The following is a 26499-nucleotide window of genomic DNA, read 5'->3' on the forward strand; positions in this document are numbered from 1 at the left end:
TTAAATCAGTTCTCCACCAACTGGTAGAAGAAGCTTTCTAACATAGAAATAAAATCATGCTCAATTCAGTTAGGTCACTCAGTCATGTGCAACTCTTTGTGACCCCACGGACTGCAGCAAGCCAGGCTTCCCTGTCCATCACCAACTCCCGGAGTTTACTCAAACTCATGTCCATTGAGCTGGTGATGCCATCGAACCATCTCATCCTCTGTCATCCCCTTCTCCTTCCACCTTCAATCTTTCCCATCATTAGGGTGTTTTCAAATGAGTCAGTTCTTCCCATCAGGTGGCCAAAGTATTGGAGCTTCAGCTTTGGCATCAGTCCTTCCAATGAAACTCAGGACTGATTTCCTTCAGAATGGACTTGTTGGATCTCCTTGCTGTCCAAGGGACTCCCAAGAGTCTTCTTCAACACCATAGTTCAAAAGCATCAATTCTTTGGTGCTCAACTTTCTTTATAGTCCAACTCTCACATCCATACATGACTACTGGAAAAACCATAGCTTTGACTAGATGGACCTTTGTTGGCAAAGTAATGTCTCTGCTTTTTAACATGCTATCTAGTTTGGTCATAACTTTCAATCCAAGGAGCAAACGTCTTTTTAAATTTCATGTCTGCAGTCATCATCTGCAGTCATTTTGGAACCCCTCAAAATAAAGTCTCTCACTGTTTTCAATGGTTCCTCATATATTTGCCATGAAGTGATGGGATCAGATGCCATGATCTTAGTTTTCTGAATGTTGAGTTTTAAGCCAACTTTTTCACTCTCCTCTTTCACTTTCATCAAGAGGCTTTTTAGTTCCTCTTCACTTTCTGCTGTAAGGGTGGTGTCATCTGCATATCTGAGGCTATTGATATTTCTCCGGGCAATCTTGATTCTAGCTTGTGATTCATCCAGTCCAGCGTTTCTCATGATGCACTCGGTTTATAAGCTAAATAAGCAGGGTAACAATATACATCCTTGACATAGTTCTTTCCCTATTTAGAACCAGTCTGTTGTTCCATGTCCAGTTCTAACAGTTGCTTTTTGACCTGCATACAGATTTCTCAGGAGGCAGGTCAAATGGTCTGGTATTCCCGTCTCTTTCAGAATTTTCCACAGTTTGTTGTGATCCACACAGTCAAAGGCTTTGGCATAGTCAATGAGGCAGAATTAGATGTTTTTCTGAAACTCTCTTGCTTTTTCGATGATCCAACAGATGTTGGCAATTCAATCTCTGGTTTCTTTGCCTTTTCTAAAACCAGGTTGAATATCTGGAAGTTCACAGTTCACATACTGTTGAAGCCTGGTTGGAGAATTTTGAGCATTTCTTTGCTAGCGTGTGAGATGAGTGCAACTGTGTGGTAGTTTGAGCATCCTTTGGCATTGCTTTTCTTTGGGATTGGAATGAAAACTGATCTTTTCCAGTCCTGTGGCCACTGTTGAGTTTTTCAAATTTGCTGGCATGTTGAGTGCAGCACTTTCACAGCATCATCTTTTAGGACTTGAAATAGCTCAACTGTAATCCCATCAACTCCACTAGCTTTGTTCATAGTGATGCTTCCTAAGGCCCACTTGACTTCGCATTCCAGGATGTCTGGCTCTAGATGAGTCACACCATTGTGATTATCTAGGCCATGAAGATCTTTTTTGTATAGTTCTTCTGTGTATTCTTGCCATCTCTTCTTAATATCTTCTGCTTCTGTTAGGTCCATACAATTTCTCTCCTTTATTGTGCCCATCTTTGCATGAAAAGTTCCCTCGGTATCTCTAATTTTCTTGAAAAGATCTCTAGTCTTTGCCATTCTATTGTTTTATTCTATTTTTTTTGCACTAATCACTGAGGAAGGCTTTCTTATTTCTCCTTGCTATTCTTTGGAACTCTGCATTCAAATGGGTGTATCTTTTCTTTCCTCCTTTGTCTTTCACTTCTCTTTTTGCATAGCTGTTTTTAAGGCCTCCTCAGACAACCATTTGCCTTTTTGTATTTCTTTTTCTTGGGAGTGGTCTTGATTCCTGTCTCCTATACAATGTCATGAACCTTCACCCATAGTTCTTCAGGCACTCTGTGTATCAGATATAATCCCTTGAATCTATTTGTCACTTCCACTGTATAGTCATAAGGGATTTGATTTAGGTCATACTTGAATGGTCTGGTGGTTTTCCCTACTTTCTTCAATTTAAGTCTAAATTTGTAAATAAGGAGTTCATGACCTGAGCCACAGTCAGATCCTGGTCTTGTTTTTGCTGACTGTATAGAGCTTCTCCATCTTTGGCTGCAAAGAATATAATTAATGTGATTTCAGTATTGACCGTCTGGTGATGTCCATGTGTAGAGTCTTCTCTTGTGTTGTTGGAAGAGAGTCTTTTCTATGACAGTACATTCTATTGGCAAAACTCTGTTAGCCTCTGCCCTGCTTCACTCTGTACTCCAAAGCCAAATTTGCCTGTTACTCCAGGTGTTTCTTGACTTACTATTTTTGCATTCCTGTCCGCTATAATGAAAAGGACATCTTTTTTGGGTGTTAGTTCCGAAAGGTCTTGTAGGTCTGCATAGAACAATTGAACTGCTTCTTCAGCATTATTGGTTGGGGCATAGACTTGGATTACTGTAATATTGAATGGTTTGCATTGGTAATGAACAGAGATCATTCTGTCGCTTTCGAGATTGCATCCAAGTATGGCATTTTGGACTCTTTTGTTGACTATGATGGTTATTCCATTTCTTCTAAGGGATTCTTGCCCACAGTAGTAGATATAATGGTCATCTGAGTTAAATTCACCCATTCCAGTGCATCTTAATTCGCTGCTTCCTAAAATGCCGATGTTCACTCTTGCCATCTCCTGTTTGACCACTTCCAATTTTCCTTGACTCATGGACCTACCATTCCAGGTTCCTATGTAATATTGCTCTTTACAGCATCGGACTTTACTTCCATCACCAGTCACATCCACAACTGGGTGTTGTTTTTGTGTTGGCTCCATCTCTTCTTTCTTTCTGGAGTTATTTCTCCACTGATCTCCAGTAGCATATTGGGCACCTACCGATCTGGGGAGTTCATCTTCCAATGTCCTATTGTTTTGCCTTTTCATACTGTTCATGGGGTTCTCAAGGCAAGAATACTGAAGTGGTTTGCCATTCCCTTCTCCAGTGGGCCACATTTTGTCAGAGCTCTCCATTATGACCCATCCGTCTTGCATGAGCTTAGCAGGCCATGGCTCATAGTTTCATTGAGTTATACAAGGCTGTGGTTCATGTGATTCGATTGGTTAGTTTTCTGTTATTCCACTTTTCATTCTGTCTGCCCTCTGATGGAAAAGGATAAGAGGCTTATGGAAGCTTCCTGATGGGAGAGAATCATGCTCTTCCCCCTTTAAAATTTTTCAATGATTCCTTAAAGTCTTCTCTTGAATGGCCTTTTAAGATCTTCCATTGTCTGTCTCTTCACCCTCTTGATTCTCATTGAACATATTGCCATCTCTTTTTCCAATCTGCAACCCCTCCCTTAACTTGCCAACGTGCCTCTTTCTTCCCACTCTCTCTCCAGCCACTTTTATCTCCACATACAACCCTTTATCTGCCTTTTCCTCCTGCCTCAATACCGTTTTCCTGACCAACTTATGCTAACCCTTCAAGTCTAAGTCTCAATCTTACCTCTTAAAGAAATCTTTCCATTTCTGTTTCTTTAGATCATGTTAACTCCTCATAACCCTGAGGCTTCCTTGCGGCCCTGAAGATTCTCTATTGTAATCTCACCATGCTTTATTAGATCAATCTGACTATGATCATCACCCCGTACAAGTCTATTTTATTTTTCCCATCTCTCCAGTGACAGGAAAAGGACCTGGCATATAGAAAGTGCTCATCAATACTAAATGAATGAATGATGATTAACACTTGCCTTTGATTCTGTGCTTCTCTATTCCCTGAATCTAAGAAGAAATGAATCATGAATAAATTGCCATGCTCTTGTGGCAACTCTAATAAGAGGCTGTGAAAACATAGTGTCTGTTCCATCCTTGTTCTCATTTCTGATAGATGGAAAAATATTTACAAAGTAAAGGTCATTTTGAAGACTATAAAAAGCAGAGATATTTTGAGATGTTGAATCACTTTCTACAAATCTGATGGCTTGAATCACACCATTAAATGACCTGATCAACATCTTTCTTTATCCTGCATGTGTGCTAGTTGTTCAGTCATGTCCAACTCCTTGTGATTTTATGGACTGTAGCCAGGGTCCTCTGTCCATGGGATGGTCCAGGCAAGAATACTGGAGTGGATTGCCATTTCCTCCTCCAGGGGATCTTCCTGACCTGGGAATCGAACGTACATTTCCTGTGTCTCCTGGGGGACTTGGTTTTAGTTTGAGCCTCACTGGACTACAAGGAGATCCAACCAGTTCATCCTAAAGGAGATCAGTCCTGGGTGTTCATTGGAAGGACTGATGTTGAATCTGAAACTTCAATACTTTGGCCACCTGATGCGAAGAGCTGACTCATTGGAAAAGACCCTGATGCTGGAAAAGATTGAGGGCAGGAGGAGAAGGGACCGAGAGGATGAGATGGTTGGGTGGCATTACCGACCCAATGGACATGGGTTTGGATGGACTCCGGGAGTTGGTGATGGACAGGGAAGCCTGGCGTGCTGAGGTTCATGGGGTCACAAAGAGTCAGACATGACTGAGCGACTGAACTGAACCAAACTGAAAGCTACCTTTTCTATCCTCAAAGAGCAGAATGTCAAATCCTTTTCCACTGTTGCAGATAAAGTGAAATACAGAGACTTCCTATAAGAATAATACAGAAGTAAAGAGGCAGAAGAAGATGGAGGAGGAGTAAGATGGGGAGATCACCAGCCTCCCCACAAATACATTAAAAATTCATCAAGATACAGAATAACTACTACAGAGAAACCTTTAGGAGACAGCAGAAGACCTCAGGTCTCCAGGGGGACAGACTAAGCTCGCTAGTGAGGTAGGAGAGAGGATGATGACATAAAAAAGGAAAAGAGGGAGAAATTCTGGATGGAAGCTTGTGCCCTGAGGGAGGTAGGGGGTCATGAAGCAGGAAGAGGTTTGGTGCACTGGGAAGCTCCCTCACAGGGGGCCCAAAGGGGAGCTGTGGAATCTCAGAAAGCTGGTCAAAGTAGGGACTTAGAGGGCAGAAAACAGAGAAAATTGCACTTCTCAGCCTATGAACAGCTCGTGAACCGTGGCTCCGCCCAGACGGCAGGCTCGGGGAACAAAGACAAGACCACAGAAGCCTCATGCAGAGGTCAGACCTGGGGAGGAGGGGAGATGAGAGAGGCACGGTATACAAACCTCTCAAGTGCACATGACCCTCGAGGAGCAGAGGGTAGGCCCAGGTAGCTTGAAGAAGCACACTCAATATCCAAGACATAGAGGGCAGGCCCAGGGAACTGAGACAAGCGCACACAAGCCCTGCAATATGGTGGGTGAGTTCAGGGGCCTGAGGGAAGCCCACACAAGTCTCCACGACACACAGGGCAGCGCTGGAGAGCTACCACACAAGCTCCGGCCTAGCAAGCTTTGGCTTGCAGTGCACGGAAGGACCAGGGATCAGAAGCACCAGCAAAGATTCCAGGGACAGTATGAGGCTGGCAGCAGTGAAGTTATGCTGAGAGGGCCACTTTGATGAGGCTGCAGATATAGATGTGTCTAACATGGCCAAAGCCAGAAGGACTCCCTAGAGATGTATTGAACCCATAGACAGCCTGAAACCTACTTACTGGCCACTGCACTGCTCTTCAGAGAGATGAGATCCAGCTCCATCAACATACAAGCACAAGCTCTGCCAACAAGGAAAACATCACAGGACACTAGTCCAACCCCATCCACAAGAGCAGATTCCACAACGAAAAAGAACTATGACCTGAAGAATTTTTTTTCTTATAAATCACACTGTTTATTCCCCTTACATATTTCTATGTTCACTTTAGTCTTTTGCAGTGCTGTGGAGTTTTCTTCTTTGCTTTTCTTGTTAAAAAAATTATTTTCAAGTTTTTTTTTATGCCACCCCCCCCCCTTTTTTAGTGGTGTTTCTGATATTGTTTTTGATACATTTGACTGCCTTTCTTATAGTTTTTTTTTTAAACTGGCTATTGCTATCCCTGAGTGTACATAAATCTCTTTCACATACGTCTACCTTTGTTTTTCTATTTTTCCTTTTCTCTCTCTTTTTTTAAAACCATCTTCCACCCCTTCCTTTTCTCTTTTCTCTCCTTTCTCCTCTTTTTTCCTTCACTCTTTATTTTTTCACCATATAGGTTATGTTGTTGTGCTCTCTTTGCTATATTCCCCAGTTGGCAATTTGCTCAGGCTCAGATTTCCAGATTGAGTGTTAGTTGACTCTGCTTTTAATTGGTCAATATCACTTTTGGTTTCCCTTGTTCACCAAGTCAAGTCTCCTGTACTCTTTTCTTTAGAATACTTTGGTTATAACTGTATGTGTGGAAGTGTGTTTATATGTCCCATTATTTCTGCAACTACCTGCTTGATCTACTTGATCTTCTCCCAGTAGAACACAGGCACAAGTCACCCTTAACAAGAAGTCAGTGTAAAGCACTTAACCAACCTTTCCCTCCAAGGGAAAAAACCAAAAAGAAGAAGGAATACAACCCTAAAACTTGGGAAAAGGAAACCTCAAGTGGAACAAGTTAGAGAAAAGATTATGAAAATAAAGAGAAATACAGCACAAATGAAAGAACAAGCAAGAAACTCACAAGACCAAATAAATGAAGAGGAAATAAGCAATCTACCTGAAAAAGAATTCAGAACAACGATAGTAAAATTGCTCTGAGGACTTGAAAATAGAATGGAGAAGATTCAAGAAAAGATTAACACAGTTATTATGATCACCAAGGACATAGACGAAATAAAGAATAAGCAAACAGAGATGAATAACACAGTGACTGAAATTAAAACTACTCTAGAAGGAACCAAGCCAGGCTTCAACAGTACATGAACTGTGAATTTCCAGATGTTCAAGCTGGATTTAGAAAAAGCAGAGGAACCAGAGATCAAATTGCCAACATCTGTTGGATCATCAAAAAAGCAAGAGAGTTCAAAAAAACCATCTAATTCTGCCTTATTGACTATACCAAAGCCTTTGACTGTGTGGACCACAACAGACTGTGGAAAATTCTGAAAGAGATGGGAATACCAGACCACCTGACCTGCCTCCTAAGAAATCTGTATGCAGGTAAAAAGCAACTGTTAGAACTGGACATGGAACAACAGACTGGTTCCAAATAGGGAAAGGAGTACATCAAGGATGTATATTGTCACCCTGCTTATTTAACTTATGTGCAGAATGTATCATGAGAAACGCTGGACTGGATGAAGCACAAGTTGGAATCAAGATTGCTGGGGAAAATATCAATAACCTCACATATGCAGATGACACCACCCTTATGGCAGGAAGTGAAGAAGAACTAAAGACCCTCTTGATGAAAGTGAAAGAGGAGAGTGAAAAAGTTGTCTTAAAACTCAACATTCAGAAAACTAATATCATGACATCTGGCCCCATCTCTTCATGGCAAATATATGAGGAAACATTGGAAACAGTGAGAGACTTTTTTTTGGGGGGAGGGCTTCAAAATCATTGCAGATAGTGACTGCAGACATGAAATTAAAAAAGACGCTTGCTCCTGGGAAGAAAACTTATGACCAACCTAGACAGCATATAAAAAGCAGAGACATTATTTTGCCAACAAAGGTCTATCTAGCCAAGGCTATGGTTTTCCCAGTAGTCATGTATGTATATGAGAGTTGGACTATAAAGAAAGCTGAGCACCAAAGAATTGATGCTTTTGAACTGTGGTGTTGGAGAAGACTCTTGAGAGTCCCTTGGACTGCAAGGAGATCCAACCAGTCCATCCTAAAGGAAATCAGTCCTGACTATTCATTGGAAGGACTGATGCTAAAGCTGAAGCTCCAATACTTTGGCCACCTGATGTGAAGAACTGACTCGCTGGAAAAGACCCTGATGCTGGGAAAGATTGAAGGCAGGTGGAGAAGGGGACAACAGAGGATGAGATGGTTTGATGACATCACTGACTCAATGGACATGATTTTGAGTAAACTCCGGGAGTTGGTGATGGACAGGGAAGCCTGGCCTGTTGCAGTCCATGGGGTTTCAAAGAGTTGGACATGAACGAGTGACAACTGAACTGAACTGAGAAGGAAATGATAACAGAAATAACTGAGGCAGAAGAATGGATAGATGAGCTGGAAGAGAGAATGGTGTAAATAACTGCTGAAGAGCAAAATAAGGGAAAAAGAATGAAAAGAATTGAGGACAGCCTCAGTAACCTCTGGGTCAATTTGGACAACATTAAATGCATGAAGATTCAAGTTATAGTGGTCCCAGAAGAAGAAGAAAAAAGAAAGGCACTGAGAAAATTTTTGAAGAAATTATAGTTGAAAATTTCCCCAACATTGGAAAGGTTGTCAAGTCCAAGAAGCACAGAGAATCCCTTACAGGATAAACCCAAGGAGAAACACATTGAGACTCATGGTAATCAAGGTGACAGAGATTAAACACAAAGAAAAAATATTACAAGCAGCAAAGAAAAGGCAACAAATAACATTTAGGGGAAAACCGATAAGATTAATAGCAGATCTTTCAGCAGAAACACTGCAGACCAGAACTGTGTAGGCCAGAAGGGAATGGCAGGATTTGTTTAAAGTACAAAAGAAAAAAATATATATATACAACCGAGATTACGTTACCCAGAAAATATTTCATTTGAAGTTGTTGGAGAAATCAGAAGTTTCACAGACAAGCAAAAGTTAAGAGAATTTAGCACCACTGAGCCAGCCTTACAACAAACACAAGAGAAATGAATGACCTACAAAAACAAACTCAAAAGAATTAAGAAAATGCCAATTGGAACATATATATCATTAATTACTTTAAATGTAAACAGATTAAATGCACCAACCAAAAGATACAGACTGATGGATATAAAAACAAGATTCATATATATGCTGCCTATAAGAGACCCACTTCACACCTAGAGACATATACAGACTGAAAGTAAAAGGATGGAAAAAGATATTCCATGCGAATGGAAACCAAAAGGAAGTTGGAGTGGCAACCCTTATTTCAGACAAAATAGACTTTAAAATAAAGAATATTATAAAACACAAAGAAGGACACTTCATAAAGATCAAGGGATCAATAAAAGGAGAAGACATAACAATTGTAAATATTTATTCTCCCAACATAGGAGCACCTCAATATATAAGGTGCTAACACTAACAGGGATAAGGGGGGAAATCAACAGTAACACAATAATAGTAAAGAACTTTAACACTCCGCTTACACCAATGGGCAGATCATTAAAACAGAGAATCAATAAGGAAACACAATCCTTAAATGAAACTTTAGACCAAATGGACCTAATTCATATCTTGAGGACTTTCCATCCAAATGCAGAAGAATACACCTTCTCCTCAAGTGCACATGGAACATTCTCCCGGATAGACTACATCATGGGTCAAAAATCAAGCCTCAGTAAATCTAAGAAAATTGAAATCATACCAAGTATTTTGTCTGACCACAGAGCTATGAGACTAGATAACAACTACAGGAAAAAAAAAATGCAAAAGCACAAACTCATGGAGATTAAACAAAACATTACTAAATACTGAAGAAGTTACTGAAGAAATAAGAAGAGAAATCAAAAGATTCCTGGAAACAAATGACAACAAAAGCAAGACTACCTAAACCTATGGGATTTAGCAAAAGTAGTTCTAGGAGGGAAGTTTATAGCAATATAATCCTATCTCAAAAAGCAAGAAAAGCATCAACTGACAAGCTATATCTACATCCAAAGCAAGCTGGAGAAAGAAGAACAGCAGCAACAACAAAACAACCCAATATCAGCAGAAAGAAAAAAAAAATCATAAAGACCAGAGCAGAAATAAATGAAAAAGAAAAGAAGGGATGAATAGAAAGATTAATAAAACTAAAAGCTGTTTTTTTGAGAAGACAAACAAAATTGACAAACCACTAGCCAGACTCAACAGAAACAACAACAAAAAAAAATAGGGAGAAAAATAAAATCAAAATTAGAAATGAATAAGGAGAGGCTGTGACAGCACAGAAATACAAAGGATCATAAGAGAATATTATAAGCAACTATATGCCAATTAAATTGACAACCTAGAGGAAATGGACAGATTCTTAGAAAAGTTCAACCTCACAAGACTGAACCAGGAAGAAACAAAAATCATGAACAAGCCAATTACAAACACTGAAATTGAAACTGTGATTAAAAAAAAAAACAAAAAACAAAAAACTCTCCCAAAAAGCAAGAGTCCAGGCCAGGGCCACGACAGCTTCATAGGGGAATTCTATCAAACATTTAGAAGAGCTAATATCTATTTTTCTGAAACTCTTCCAAAAGAAATTGTAGAGGAAGTAACATTTTCAAACTCATTCTACAAGGCCATAATCACCCTGTTCCAAAGCCAGGCAAAGAAAGCACGAAAAAAGAAAATTACAGGCAAATATCACTGGTGAACATAGATGCAAAAATCCTCAACAAAATTCTAACAATCAGAATTCAACAACACATGAAAAAGTTCATACACCATGATCAGGTTGAGTTTATTTCAGGGACACAAGTGTTCTTCAGTATACACAAATATATCAATATGATAGACCATATTAACAAATTTAATGGTAAAAACAACATGATCATTTCAATAGATGCAGAAAAATCCTTTGACAAAATTCAGCATCCATTTATGATAAAAAAAAAGACACTTCAAAAAGAATGGCGTAGAAAGAACCTACCTCAACATAGTAAAGGCAATTTATGATAAGTCCACAGCAAACATTATTCTCAGTGGTGAAAAACTAAAAGCAGTCCCTCTAAGATCAGGAGCAATAAAAGGGTGTCCTCTCTCACCACTATTATTCAATATAGTTTTGGAAGTCTTAGCTATGGCAATTAGAGAAGAAAAAGAAAGAAGAGGAATCCAGATCAGAAAATAAGTAAAACTCTCACTATTTGCAGATGGCATGATACTATACATAGAAAACCCAAAAGAAACTATCAGAAAATTACTAGAGCTAATCAGTGAATTTAACAAAGTTGCAGGGTACAAGGTCAATACACAGAAAACACTTACATTCCTAAAATATACTAACAATGAAAAATCAGAAGGAGCAATTAGGGAATCAATACCATTCACCATTGCAACAAAAAGAATAAAACATCTAGGACTATGTGACCAAAAAGAACTGTATATAGAAAATTGTAAGACACTGATGAAAGAAATCAAAGATGACATAAACAGATGTAGAGATATTCCATGTTCCTGGTAGGAAGAATCAATATTGTGAAAATGACTATACTTCCAAATGCAATCTACAGATTCAATGCAAGTAAAAGTCACTCAGTCATGTCCAACTCTTTGTGACCCCATGGACTATGGAATTCTCCAGGCAAGAATACTGGAGTGGGTAGCCATTTCCTTCTCCAGGGGATCTTCCCAATCCAGGGATTGACCCAAGTCTCCTGCATTGCAGGCAGATTCTTTACCAGCTGAGCCACAAGGGAAACCCAAGAATACTGTAGTGGGTAGCCTATCCCTTCTCCAGCAGATCTTCCAACCCAGGAATCAAACCAGGGTCTCCTGCATTGCAGGCAGATTCTTTACCAGCTGAGCTACCATGGAAGCCCCCAGATTCAATGTGACCCCTATCAAATTACCAATGGCATTTTTCACAGAACTAGAGCAAAAAATTTCACTATTCATATGGAAACACAAAAGACCCTGAATAGCCAATGCAGTCTTGAGAAGGAAGAGTGGAACTGGAGGAATCAACCTTCCTGACTTCAGACTATTCTACAAAGCTATAGTCATCAAGACAGTTTATGGTACTGGGACAAAAACAGAAATATAGAACAACGAATAAGATGGAGAGCCCAGAGATAAACCCACACACATATGGGTACCTTATTTTTGACAAAGGAGGCAAGAATATACAATTGGGCAAAGATAGCCTCTTCAATCAGTGGTGCTGGGTAAACTGAACAGCTATGTGTAAAAGAATGAAATTAGAACATGTCCTAATGCCATACACAAAGATAAACTTGAAATGGATTAAAGACCTAAATGTGAGACTGGAAACTATAAAACTCTTAGGGGAAAGCATAGGCAGAACACTCAATGACATAAATCAAAGCAAGATCCTGTATGACCCACCTCCTAGAGTAATGGAAATAAAAACAAAAATAAACAAGTGGAAACTAATTAAACTGAAAAGCTTTTGTGCAGCAAAGGAAACCACAAACAAGGTGAAAAGACAACCCTCAGAATGGGAGAAAATAATAGCAAAGGAAGCAACTGAAAAGGATTAATTTCCCAAATATACAAGCAGTCATACAACTCAATACCAGAAAAACAAACAACCGAATCAATATGTGGAAAAAAGATCTAAACGGACATTTGTCCAAAGAAGACATACAGAATTCTAACAAACATATGAAAAGATGCTCAACATCACTAATTATTAGAGAAATGCAAATCAAAACTACAATGAGATATCACCTCACACCAGTCAGAATGGCCACCATCAAAAAGTCTACAAACAATAAATGCTGGAGAAGGTATGGAGAAAAGGGAACACTCTTGCATTACTGGTGTATGTAATGTAAATTGATACAGCCATTATGGAAGACAGTATGGAGTTTCCTTTAAAAAAAAAAAAAACTAGGGATAAAACCACCATATGACCCAGCAAACCCACTCCTAGGCATATGCACTTAAAAAACCAAAATTGAAAAAGACAAATGTACCCCAATGTTCATTGCAGCACTATTTACAATAGCTAGAACATGGAAGCAACCTAGATGTCCATCAACAGATGAATGGATAAAGAAGCTGTGATACATATGTACAAAAGAGTATTATTCTCCCATAAAAAGAACACATTTGAGTCAGTTTTAAAGAGGTGGAAGAAAATAGAGCCTGTTATACACAGTGAGTGAAAGTCACTCAGTCATGTTTGACTCTTTGCGACCCCATGGTTATAGAGTCCATGGAATTCTCCAGGCCAGAATACTGGAGTGGGTAGCCTTTCCCTTCTCCAGGGGATCTTCCCAACCCAGTGGTCAAACCCAGGTCTCCTGCATTGCAGGCGGATTCTTTACCAGGTGAGCAACAAGGGAAGCCCAATAATGTATTAACCCCTGTTAAATTTTAACAAAGTAGAATTAGCCCACTTAAATAATGTTCTAATGTCACAGTAAGTTGGGAATTGCTGAGGCAAGTCACAAACATAAGGAAGCAAAATAAGACAGGTAGGCATGGAAGAATTCTGATGGTCATAAGGCAATCAAGTATGTTAAGTAAGTCTATGCAGATGCTGAATATAAAAGTTAATATTTGGGAACTCAGGGGTTTTCATGTTGTTGTTTAGTTGCTAAGTCATGTCTGACTCTTGTGACTCCTTGGACTGTAGTCACCCAGGCTTCTCTGTTCGTGGGATTTCTCAGGCAAGCCTATTATAGTGGGTTGCCATTTCCTACTCCAATACTGAGTGAAGTAAGTCAGAAAGAGAAAGATAAATATCATACACTAATGCATATTATATGGACTCTAGAAAGAGGATACTGATGAATTTACTTGCAGGGTAGCAATGGAGAAACAGACATAGAGAACATATTTATGGACATGGTGGGGAGGAGAGGAGGAAGAGGGTGAGATGTATGGAAAGAGTAACATGGAAACTTACAATACCATATGTAAAATAGATAGCCAATGGGAATTTGCTGTATGAATCAGGGAACTCAAACAGAGGCCCTGTAACAACCTATAAGGGTGGGATGGGGAGGTATGGGAGGGAGATACAGGAGGGAGGGGTCATGGGTGTACCTATGGATAGTTATTGTTGATGTTTGACAGAAAATAGCAAAATTTTGTCAAACAATTATCCTTGAATTTAAAAATTAATTAATAAAAAAAATACAGAAATGAAAAATAAGACCCAAAAGAGAAAAGTCATTCCCAAAGCCACGAACAACCAGCAGCTGGAGCTGGTAGAGCAGATTTGAAGAACTGCTTTTTAGAAATAGTTGATGAAGCCTCTGTGTTTAAAATGTTAACTTTGAGTGATTATCCATCAAGAGGCTGTAGAGTTTCTGTCAGTCATAATAAAGGATCCCTACTTTGAGCACTGTTCCATCACAGAATGATGTTGTGATGGAGCTCAGCAGAATTTGTATAATGTGAGACATATTGAGAGCAGATCACACACAGAACGTATGTCCTGTGAATCATCATGAATTCAGTCATGGAAAACAATGTGGTGACAAATGCAGAGTCATTGTTAGTTAGAGCTGGTACACATGACTTTTTTTTTTAATACTCGTTATGAGGAAAGAATTTCTTTTATATTTTATTGAAGTATAGTTGATTTTCAATGTGGTTTTATTTCTGCTGTATAGAAAATTATTCAGTTGTACATGTTCAGTTCAGTTCAGTTCAGTCGCTCAGGCATGTTTGACTCTTTGGGACCCCATGAACATGAGATATCACTAGGGAGGCAGGCCAGGCCTCCCTGTCCATCACCAACTCCCAGAGTTTACCCAAAATCATGTCCATTGAGTCAGTGATGCCATCCAACCATCTCAGCCTCCATCGTCCCCTTCTCTTCCTGCCCTCAATCTTTCCCAGCATCAGGGTCTTTTCAGATGAGTCAGTTCTTCACATCAGGTGGCCAAAGTATTGGAGTTTCAGCTTCAGCATTAGTCCTTCCAATGAACACCCAGGACTGATCTCCTTTAGGATGGACAGGTTGGATCCCCTTTCAGTCCAAGGGACTCTCAAGAGTCTTCTCCAACACCACAGTTCAAAAGCATCAATTCTTTGGCGCTCAGCCTTCTTTATAGTCCAACTCCCACATCCATACATGACTACTGGAAAAACCATAGCCTTGACTAGATGGACCTTTGTTGACAAAGTAATGTCTCTGCTTTTTAATATGCTATCTAGGTTGGTCGTAACCTTCCTTCCAAAGAGTAAGCGTCTTTTAATTTCATGGCTGCAATCACCATCTGCAGTGATTTTGGAGCCCCCAAAAATAAACTCACTGTTTCCACTGTTTCCCCTATTTCCACTGTTTCTCCATCTATTTGCCATGAAGTGATGGGACCAGATGCCATGATCTTAGTTTTCTGAAATTTGAGCTTTAAGCCAAATTTTTCACTCTCCTCTTTCACCTTCATCAAGAGGCTCTTTGGTTCTTCTTCACTTTCTGCCATAAGGGTGGTGTCATCTGCATATCTGAGGTTATTGATATTTCTCCTGGAAATCTTGATTCCAGATTGGGCTTCTTTCAGCCCAGCACTTCTCATGATGTACTCTGCATAGAAGTTCAATAAGCAGGGTGACAGTATACAGCCTTGACGTACTCCTTTTCCTATTTGGAACCAGTCTGTTGTTCCATGTCCAGTTCTAACTGTTGCTTCCTGACCTGCATACAGGTTTCTCAAGAGGAAGGTCAGGTGGTCTGGTATTCCCATCTTTTGAAGAACTTTCCACAGTTTATTGTGATCCACACAGTCAAAGGCTTTGGCATAGTCAATAAAGCAGAATTAGCAGAGTTTTTCTGGAACTCTCTTGATTTTTTGATGATCCAGAGGATGTTGGCAATTTGATGTCTGGTTCTTCTGCCTTTTCTAAAGCAGCTTGAGCTTCTGGAAGTTCATGGTTCATATATTGCTGAAGCCTGGCTTGGAGAATTTTGAGCATTACTTTACTAGCGTGTGAGATGAGTGCAATTGTGCAGTAATTTGAGCATTCTTTGGCATTGCCCTTCTTTGGGATTGGAATGAAAACTGATCTTTTCCAGTCCTGTGGCCACTGTTGAGTTTCCCAAATTTGCTCACATATTGAGTGCAGCACTTTCAAAGCATCATCATTTAGGATTTGAAATAGCGTAACTGAAATTCCACCACCTCCACTAGCTTTGTTCGTAGTGATGCTTCCTAAGGCCCACTTGACTTCACATTCCAGGATTTCTGGCTTTAGGTGAGTGATCACACCATCGTGATTATCTGGGTCATGAAGATCTTTTTTTGTACATTGTATGTACAGTCTTTTGTATGTGTATATATATATTTTTTCATATTCTCTTCCATTATGGGTTATCACAGGATATTGAATATAATTCCCTGTGTTCTAAAGTAAGACCTTGTTTCTTATCCTTTCTCTATATAATAATTTGTATCTGCAAATCCAAAATTCTCAATCCATCAATCCCTTACTGTAACCACCCCCTGTCCTTGGTAACCAGAAGTCTGTTCTCTATGTCTGTGAGCACATGAACTCTTTTCTCAATGTTGGCCACTACTTCCCCACATAACCAGCTTATTTTTGGAGTGGGAAGCTTAAGCCATCAGCATTTCACATTATCTTGCTCCCAGCATTGACCCTTTGATGGTTATATGGCCTAAGTGATCCAATCATAATAGACCTAGAAACTTTTGCTTAGGGTTTCTCGACAAAAATGGTTCCTTACATCCTCTGAATCTGTGAATGTGTAACCTGAGCAGTTACATGATAGCTCAGTTGGTAAAGAATCTGCCTGCAATGCAGGAGATCCCAGTTCAATTCCTGGGTCAGGAAGATCCTCTGGAGAAGGGAATGGCTACCCACTCCAGTATTCTTGGGCTTCCCTTGTGGCTCCGCTGGTAAAGAATCTGCCTGCAGTGCGGGAGACCTGGGTTTGATCTCTGGGTTGGAAAAATCCCCTGGAGAAGGGAATGGCTATCCACTCCAGTATTCTAAGTTGGATAATTCCATGGACTGTGAAGTCCATGGGGTCACAAAGAGTCGGATATGACTGAGTGACTTTCACTTTCACTTCACTTTCTGTTAGAGCCGTAAGACATCCAGAGTTTCTGGCTAAAAAATCATCTGATTATTATCCTGCCTATGCTGTCTTTCAAATACCTAAGCAAATCAATTCCTGGCTTTTTATGCTAGCTTGTGTTCCTTTTTCTATTACTCATTGCCAAAAAATATTCCAACTTTTCTTTCTTGTATGTTGAGTCTTAAAAACCATGAAAACTCTCTTGAAGTTAAATCACACATAAGGAAGAATAATGACATATGATTCATATATTCAATGAATATTTACTGAGAGCCTACTACATGCAAAACTCTGTGACAGCCCTAGGTATACAATGGCAAATAAAACAGACAGTATGTTAAGGGATATGAGTAGTTAAACCAGCAAATACAGTACTGAGTGATAAATGCTATCATAGGGTAGTACAGGCTACTCGTGGAAACATAATGAGACCGTGTTATCTTGTTTAAGACATTCAGGGCAAGATTCTCAGCAGAAGGGAAATTTCTTCTAAGACTTAAAAAAAATGTGTGTGTGTGTCTGTGTGTATGTGTGCTCACATACTTCAAAGGCCTTCCCACTTGAGACAATAGCATATGTCAAGAGGGAAGACTCAGAAATAGGAGCTAAAGGACCTGAAATAAGTCCAATCTAGCTCAAGTGTGTATGTCAGTAGCTGTATGAGGTCATAGTATGAGACAAGTCAGAAAAGTAGGAAAAACTGGGTCATGTAGGAACTACTTTGCTGAGTTAAGGAGTTCAGACTCTCCCGAGAACAATAGAAAAGGGCTGAAGGGTTTTAACCAGAGGAATGTCATGATCTAATTCATTGTCTTTCGGAGCCAAAGAAAGAAGTAATGAACTAGAAGAATGACAAGATCAAGGCCGGACAATGAAGTTATCAAACTCTGTCACTGACCTGCAGCTGCTTGATATCCAGCTCAGGTATAGCTGCTTCCTCCTCTCAATCTCAGTCTTGCAGGGACCCTGGACCTACAACAACACATAGGGCACTTTCACCTTGAGACACAGGCCTGCAGCAGTAAGTAGTCTGGTGAGCAGCTTGGCAGTGGACCCAATGAGCTTATGCTCCAGGCTCTCTTTGAAGTCTACAGAAACGTCAAAAGTTCTTATTTTGTGTTGAACTTGTTAAGGTTGGCCTGCCACAGGAGGTTCAGATTCGTGTAGGAGCCCCAACACTTCCCCAAGTTTACCCAAGTTTATTCAAACTTCCAGGGCTGAGGATGTTAGAGTAGAACCCACACTGCTTCATCAGGGGGTATTTCTTATCATTGCCTGTCAGGGGCAACTTCCTGGGCTGCCCCAAGTCTGAGGGCATGGGTGGGGCCATAGCAGGGGTAAAGGTGGAGTCTTGGGGCCAGGGCTTGGAGGAAACTTCTCCGACCCAGAATCTGGTTCCTGAAGAATGCTTCCCAGGTTATGCTCCATGTTTCTCAGAGTACACTCTTGGCCCATAGGAGTTAGTGGAATGGGGCTATTAGGCATTAACTAAACTACTTTTATTTGTGTTGTGACAGAAAGTGAAAGGACATGCACAGGAGACAAAAGGAGAAAGGTATGGAAAAAGAGACAAGGCACAAAGGAGGGATGAATGGCAGAGCCCCATAGGGAGAGAGGAAAGGAGTGCTGAGGGGTAATTGGCCTTGCTTTTAAGGAGTAGCAGGCCAGTTTGCCAAAAGCAAATCATTTCTCATTGTGAGGTGATTACATTTTTACACCAAGGTTAATGCATTTGTTTCAGACTATGTTATTGAAGTTAAAAAATAGCTGTCTCTCACCCTTCTCTCCATTGAATGCATCATTCTTAACAAAGGTACATACATGCACTCATGCTGTTCACTAATGGCAGAAAGCTAGGGAAGGAACTCTAGTTTTATCACATTCAAGTAACTGTGACACTCGGTTGTGTTGGTTATTATTCTTGTTTTCATTCCATGGACAGGGGTTCAGTAGAGGTCTTGGATTTATTTAGTCCTTGGGTTGACTCCTGACTTTCCCCACTTATTAACTGTGGGGCTTTGGAGACCTTATTCAATCTTTGTATGCCTCAGTTTTCTTTTAACTTAAAAAGAAAATTGACTATCTTCTTGTACTTTTGATAAATAACGAACCACTTTCAAAACTCAATGGCTTAAAATATGAAGCATTTATGAGCTCAATCTTTTGCCCAGACTCAGCTGTTTATGGCATGGCTGATTCATGTGTCTACGGCCAATCAAGGACTGTCTGAGAGCCAGTTTGCTGATCTTGCCTGGGTTGTCTCACATGTCTGGGCTTCAATTGCAGTAGCTCATCTCCACTCATCTGTTAATCACCCTCCAACAGGATGGACCAGACTTTTTCTGGTGACTGAGTGGAAATATGCCAGTCCTTTTAGAAGTCTAGGCTCAGAGCTGGCACCAAACTTCTGCAGCTTTCTCTTGAACACAAGGTCAGCTTATATTTAAAACATTTAACCCCCTCCCTACTCAATTGGAGGAGTTGTAAGCCACCTGGCAAGGGATACATCCACATATATCCGCATATTTATTTGCATATATATATGAAGGTGAAGAATAGTGATCATTTTTTGGAATCTCCCACTTTGTTACCCTGCACTGTTGGGAAAAATCAATAAGAACACATCTGAAGAGGCCTAGTACAGTGCCTGGTTTTCAGATGCTAAGGACCTGCTAATGTCTCTCTTCCCATAAATACCAACAGCAAGATCAGACACAGTGGAGATCACCCTGCTGCATGCTGCTGCCAGAGGAGGTGATAGAAACAAAACAGACGAACTTTTTAATATAGGCCTCAGCATTACTTATGCCTCTCCCAATAGGCAAGTGTTTTTAAAAAAGATTTTCAAAAGAGCAAAATTACAGGCCTCACTTTTAGAAGAAAGAGGCAATGTGGTCTTTCTCTGGCTCTTCTTTTCTTTTCCTCCAAGAACACCCTCAGAATGATAGGATTTCACCTTCTCTTCTCTGGAGGAACAATGTGTTATTTTGGTCTGCCTTTGATCACCAGTGATTCACTTTAAAGGCAGTGCTGCTGGGAAAATGCAGAAAGCAGAGTTGCAATCAGAAAAATGACTATGTACAAATGACATCCTCTGACTTTCTGTCCTTGTTTCACAGGTTTTTTTTTTTTTTTTTTCCTGGTCACTTCTTCTTAATTCCTTTGCCCTATGGGAACCAACCAGACTAGGAAAGTTGGGCTGGTTCTTAAATCTTTGGCCATTCTCATCAATATTCTCTCTGAGTTCTGTGGAGAAAACTGGGAAATGTTTTCCTGTGGAATTTGCCAAGGAGACATTTGACTTGAAGATGCCAAGCAGATAAAGTAAGGTTTTTGCTGACAAAGTAGGCAAAAATGATGCCTTAAGATAAATAACCATTAATTTCACAAAATTTATCCAGAGCATGAAAATTTTGCAAAGGCTTAACTTCAATTAGTCTAACTTTATCTTAAGGAGACAAGTGGAAAGGTTGTGTGTTTTTTAAAAATAGAGTTTTAATTGGGGATAATTTTAGATTTATGGAAAAGTTATAAAGAACAATACAGAGAATTTCCATACAGTTATCATGCATTTTCCCCTAGTGCTAATAGATCATGTATATTACTATAGGACATTTGTTATAACTAAGAAATCAACACTGGTGCATTGCTATTAGGTAAACTGTAGACTGTATTTCACCGGTTTTCCCATTACATTCTAGGCAAGTAGCTGTCTCTACAACATAGTGATATTTGCGTAGTGACACTTCTTAAACCCAAAGGAATGGAGTTTTCATGTATTTATCACTCTGGAGTGGTGTAACAGAGCAGACATGATGTTGCTGAAAAGCAGAATCCCAGAACTGAAGATCAATTTAAATATCTTCCTTTTACAATGAGGAAACTGAGAGCTGGCCAAGAGGCCTAATTAAATGCAAACTCAAACTATTTTATATACAGGATGGATAAATAACAAGGTCCTACTACATCACACAGGAAATACAGTATGTAGTCAATATCCTATGATAAACCATAATGGAAAAGTATATGAAAAAATATAGATGAATCACTGTGCTGTACAGTAGAAACTAACACAACTCTGTAAATCAACTAACCTTAAATAAAATAAATTTTAAAAAAGAGATAAATGGTTTTCTTTGTTGTGCAAAAGCTTTTAAGTATAATTAGTCCCATTTGTTTATTTTTGCTTTTATTTCCAATATTCTGGGAGGTGGGTCATAGAGGATCCTGCTGTGATTTATGTCAGAGAGTGTTTTTGCCTATGTTTTCCTCTAGGAGTTTTATAGTTTCTGGTCTTACATTTAGATCTTTAATCCATTTTGAGTTTATTTTTGTGTATGGTGCTAGAAAGTGTTCTAGTTTCATTCTTTTACAAGTGGTTGACCAGTTTTCCCAGCACCACTTGTTAAAGAGGTTGTCTTTTTTCCATTGTATATCCTTGCCTCCTTTGTTGAAGATAAGGTGTCCATAGGTACGTGGATTTATCTCTGGGCTTTCTATTCTGTTCCATTGATCTATATTTCTATCTTTGTGCCAGTACCATACTGTCTTGATGACTGTGGCTTTGTAGTAGAGTCTGAAGTCAGGCAGGTTGATTCCTCCAGTTCCATTCTTCTTTCTCAAGCTTGCTTTGGCTATTCGAGGTTTTTTTGTATTTCCATACAAATTGTGAAATTATTTGTTCTAGTTCTGTGAAAAATACCATTGGTAGCTTGATAGGGATTGCATTGAATCTATAGATTGCTTTGGGTAGTACAGTCATTTTCACAATATTGATTCTTCCAATCCATGACCATGGTATATTTCTCCATCTATTTGTGTCCTCTTTGATTTCTTTTATCAGTGTTTTTATAGTTTTCTATTGTTTCTTTAGGTAGATATACTCCTAAGTATTTTATTCTTTTTGTTGCAATGGTTAATGGTATTGTTTCCTTAATTTCTCTTTCTGTTTTCTCATTGTTAGTGTATAGGAATGCAAGGGATTTCTCTGTGTTAATTTTATATCCTGCAACTTTACTGTATTCGTTGATTAGCTCTAGTAATTTTCTGGTAGAGTCTTTAGGATTTTCTATGTTGAGGATCATGTTGTCTGCAAACAGTGAGAGTTTTACTTCTTTTCCTATCTGGATTCCTTTTATTTCTTTTTCTACTCTGATTGCTATGGCCAACACTTCCAAAACTATGTTGAATAGTAGTGGTGAGAGTGGGCACCCTTGTCTTGTTCCTGACTTTAAGGGAAATGCTTTCAATTTTTCACCATTGAGGATAATGTTTGAATCAGTTCTAATGAGATGGATGAAACTGGAGCCCATTATACAGAGTGAAGTAAGCCAGAAAGATAAAGACCAACACAGTATACTAACACATATATATGGAATTTAAAAAGATGGTAACGATAACCCTATATGCAAAACAGAAAAAGAGACACAGATGTACAGAACAGACTTTGGGACTCTATGGGAGAAGGTGAGGGTGGGATGTTCTGAGAGAATAGCATTGAAACAAGTATACTATCAAGGATGAAACAGATCACCAGCCCAGGTTGGATCATGAGACAAGTGCTCAGGGCTGGTGCACCGGGAAGACCCAGAGGGATGGGATGGGGAGGGAGGTGGGAGTGGGGATCGGGATGGGGAACACATGTAAATCCATGGCTGATTCATGTCAATGTATGGCAAAAACCACTATAATATTGTAAAGTAATTAGCCTCCAACTAATAAAAATAAATGAAAAAACAATAAAAAAGAGATAAATGGGGTAATCTGCTCTGAAATAATAGAAAGATAAGTTAATGTTTTTAAAGCATCACCCATGGTAAAATATAAAATCTCAGAAAGAAAATGCTCTCTGCCAATGATTTTTAAAAAGCAATGAAGAGCTAAAGGGATTCTGATGCCACCTATTGGTAGACAAAAGAATAGGGCACCCCTTCATGACTGGGAGATTGTGACTGGTGGATAGGTGCCTGAGGTCTTCACATACAAAAATGACAGAAGTAGAAGATATCATCTGGACACAAGTTTGGAATGTGCATATCAGTTCTCCACTGACTCTCAGCATCTTAGAAGGACTTTCTTAGAGCATTCCTCTCTGCTTTCCAGTAACATAACCCATTTCAGGCATATATAGAAACACCAGAGGAAGACATATCAGTCAATTCTCAAAATCACATAAATAGAAAAAAGAACACATTTTATACATATAAATAACCCTGGGGGGGAGGAATGCAAGATTCTTTTCTGATCCAAAGTCTCCAAAATAAGTCCTGTTATTTATAGCAGTCTCTTTGACTGGTTGAGGATGCAAAAAAGAAAAGATAAAAAAGAAAGAAAGAAAAAAAGAAAATAGGAATTCAATTTCAAAGCAAAATGCTCACCCTGAATCATTCAGAGAAGAATCTAAGGTTTTCAATACAGGGCACTGATTCTCCTCCTGTTTTTCCCCTTCATCATCTGTCACCCTTTAAAAAATGGGATCAATTGCATTGGTAAGAATCCACATTTTTTCCCTTTTCATTTCCTGGCTTCGTTCCAGTATTGCACTTGTCACACTGATGGGAGGGGTGCCTTTCATATTGGCATAGGACAGTAAGCAAATGTCTCCCCTTATGTTATCAAACAGAGACCCAGAGACAGGATCTGCACAGAACTGGAGAATCCGTTTGCGGCTTGGGAATGCCAGTGGTGCCGTGACCCTGCGGCTTTCTTTAGATCATTTTAACTATGTCTGTAGAGCCCAGCAGCTCAGAATTCACAAAGAGGAGAGTTGGAAGGAGGTGAGTGATACAGATCTGGGGGTTTGATGTAACAGTAGTTGAAGGGACTCCAGCGAATGAGCAACTTGCAGTGACTGCGACCTGAGTTCATGAGCTGGTTATAGATCTTCATTTGTAGAGATGGGCTGGACTGTTAGTTTCATGGGTGAGGTGGGAGAGAATTTTGCTTTCTATGCCTGGCAGAGAGCCTCTTTGAATTTACCTTCAGTGTAATTTTTTTCCTTGAGAAAAAAGAAATCCAAATTTCTGGCATAGAGTTGCACGTGTGTTCTGCACACTGGTTTGCAGGCAACTGTTTCTAATTAGGGAGCTGAAGCCTGCTGGCAGAGGAAACCGTATTTGTCACAAGTAGTGGTGCTGTGTTCAGTTTGTGTGTTTGTGCCTTTAGCACAGGGACTAACAATGGTTATACTGGACTCTCCCTGTGGTGCTGTCTGTAATTTGCCCTGTGGTTCCTGGGTATGTCATTTTTAGTTGTGCTTTCAGAGCCTGCTTCCATCAACACTATGTTCTCTGGTCTGTGCATTCTGACCACCCAAACCCTGGGCTTTTTGTAAAGATAATAAAATCTATGTGGGCAATTGGTGGTGATCCATAGAGTAGCTTACAGATTGCCTGGAAATAGTACATGATCAACATACCTTAATGCCTTTTCTCTCACCTTAATTCCTTTTCCCATAAGATGCTTGTGTTCAATAAACTCTAAGGCATTTTTGTAAATTTAACAAATGTTTATTGACTATCTGCTAAGTGACAGACATTGCAATGGCATCAGGGTTGTGATCACAAGACAACAAAACAGACTATCACCTGCCTTCATGGGACTTAGATTTCAGAGGACACAATCAACATGCAAGGAAATACATAATCACTTTCCTTTTTCTTTCCCTCATTTTTGCAAACTCAATCCAGCTCAACTTTATCTCCAAGGCTACTTCTTTATTAAACTGGAAAGGAATATTTTCTTACTTAGTATTTCCATATTCAGTAAACATATGCTGACTTTGCCTGCACAGCATCTATCCCTTGTTTTCTTGCAGTACAACAATGAATTTCCTGCGGGGGACCATCCTGGGCCTCATGCTCAGCTGCTGTGGATCAGGCAGAGCTCCACGTCAGCTCCAGAAGTTCAGCAAAGCACAGTGAATGCTCCCTAGCTCTGTGGAAGGCGTGTAGCATCAAGGGAATCCTGTGAGGCCACAATGATTGACTTGTGCTTAACCACCTGACCCAAGTTTCTCCAATCAAAGTGAATCAAAGGCACTTACTATACACACAAGCTCCCTACGTTTCTTTCTAGGGTCGATATTTTGTGGCTGAAGTTCTCAAGACCTTCAAAATGGCATACTTGAGATGTAACCTGGGTGAAGAGAAATATTATCTTCCTCTGCTTCTCAAAGATCTTCCTAATTGGCTCTACAGAACCATGAGTGAGGTTCCCGTTCCTCATCCAATTATTTCTTTTCTGGCCTTTGAAATTTAGAACACTGTGGTTGGTACAAGTCCTTGGCTGATAACCTCTTTAAATGAAGAGAGGTCTTGTTAGACGTGCCTTAAAAAGATGGGGAGGAAGACCCGGCTATGTCCCTGTCTCCCGGTCCACATTGTGTGTAATATCCTCCACATCATTCCAATGTCGGACAGAGACAGATTTTTCTGAACCTTATGGATTCTGAAGTCCAATGTGTGGTTCTGACAATACCCTCCATGCTGAGAGAATGTAACTGTCTAGTTTATCTACTATTTTTGGAACAACCAAGAGCAGTGCACAGTATACATCTGAAGCACTCACTTGCCTGAATTCGACCTAAGTTTGGAGCAGAAAAGTCACACTTTCTTTCTAAAGTGCTTCATAACATGTGGTCATGGTTAACCTCTTAACATAAGACGGCATGTTTATACTTATTTTTAAGCAGTGGTATTCCCCAAGCAGTTCTTTATCTTATATTATTTGTAAGTGGATGTATTCCGGAAGATATTATGAGATGAAAAAGAGCCTCAATATCCATTCATTTATTTATGCATTTATTTACTAAAAAATAACTACCAGGCTCCTACCATATGCCAAGCACTCTTGTAGACATAGAGGATTCAGAGATGAGCGATCTCGTCACCGCTTTTGGTGGCAGATGAGCATCCATCCAAGAAGTTTTCAGGGATGTGTGCAAAGAGTAGCATCACTGCTGCCTCTTTCCAGATATTTCGATTTCCTCTGAAATGAAGAGGAGGTCTCAAGGGTGACTTGACCCCAGGACTCCGGGGTGAGCAACTGGGCCTCGCGGGGAGCTAGGGCTGCAGCTGCCACCAGCGTGACCGCTATCCAGGGCTCAACAGCTGCTCAGGATCCGCTCCCGGAGGGCGGGGCAGCGCCCTCGGCTCCCGGCCGCGCCCTCCTCCGAGGCCCCCAGGGGGCGCTAGCTCCCAGGCCTCAGAGCCGGCTGCGCGCGGGCGGCGGGGCGCGCGGGTTTCGTCAGAAGGTGGAAGCTCTCTGCCGAGCCGTAGTTCCCCGCCGCGGGGTCGCGCCCTGCTTCCCCGCTCCCGCTCCGCCCCCCTCTCCAGCGCCCCCTCCTCTCCCCCGGAGTGACCGAGGGCCGAGCGGCTCCGCCCCCGCCTCCGGCATGGAGCCCGGGTCCCCGCGCCGCCCGAACTCCCAGCTCGGCGCCTCTTCGTTCGGCGGTTGCTGAGCTGCCTAAGAGCCCGAGGGGAGAGCGGCACGACCCCCGAGCCCGACCGCGTCCCCGCCGGCGGCCGCACCGCATCTGCGTCCAGGTCGCCCGCCGAAGCCCAGTCCTCCTTCGGGGCCCGCGCCAGGTAAGTTGGTC

At 40.5% G+C, this 26499-nt stretch overlaps 1 protein-coding gene across 3 annotated transcripts in view; it reads left to right on the forward strand.

The window, feature by feature from the left end:
* The window catches only part of CPNE4 (copine 4), a 689746-nt gene that overhangs the window by 6119 nt on the left and 657128 nt on the right, over window positions 1-26499 (forward strand). For 2 of the 3 annotated variants that reach the window (XM_070466753.1, XM_070466751.1), the window contains one exon: window positions 23524-23677. In XM_070466753.1, coding sequence (XP_070322854.1) covers window positions 23625-23677 — 53 coding nt within the window. In that variant the 5' untranslated portion in view covers window positions 23524-23624. Of the gene's footprint in view, window positions 1-23523; window positions 23678-26405; window positions 26489-26499 lie in introns of those variants that run through there. The other variant, XM_070466752.1, reaches the window with a different exon arrangement.

Source organism: Odocoileus virginianus, chromosome 4 (assembly GCF_023699985.2).
Source record: "Odocoileus virginianus isolate 20LAN1187 ecotype Illinois chromosome 4, Ovbor_1.2, whole genome shotgun sequence".
NCBI classification, from domain to species: Eukaryota; Metazoa; Chordata; class Mammalia; order Artiodactyla; family Cervidae; genus Odocoileus; species Odocoileus virginianus.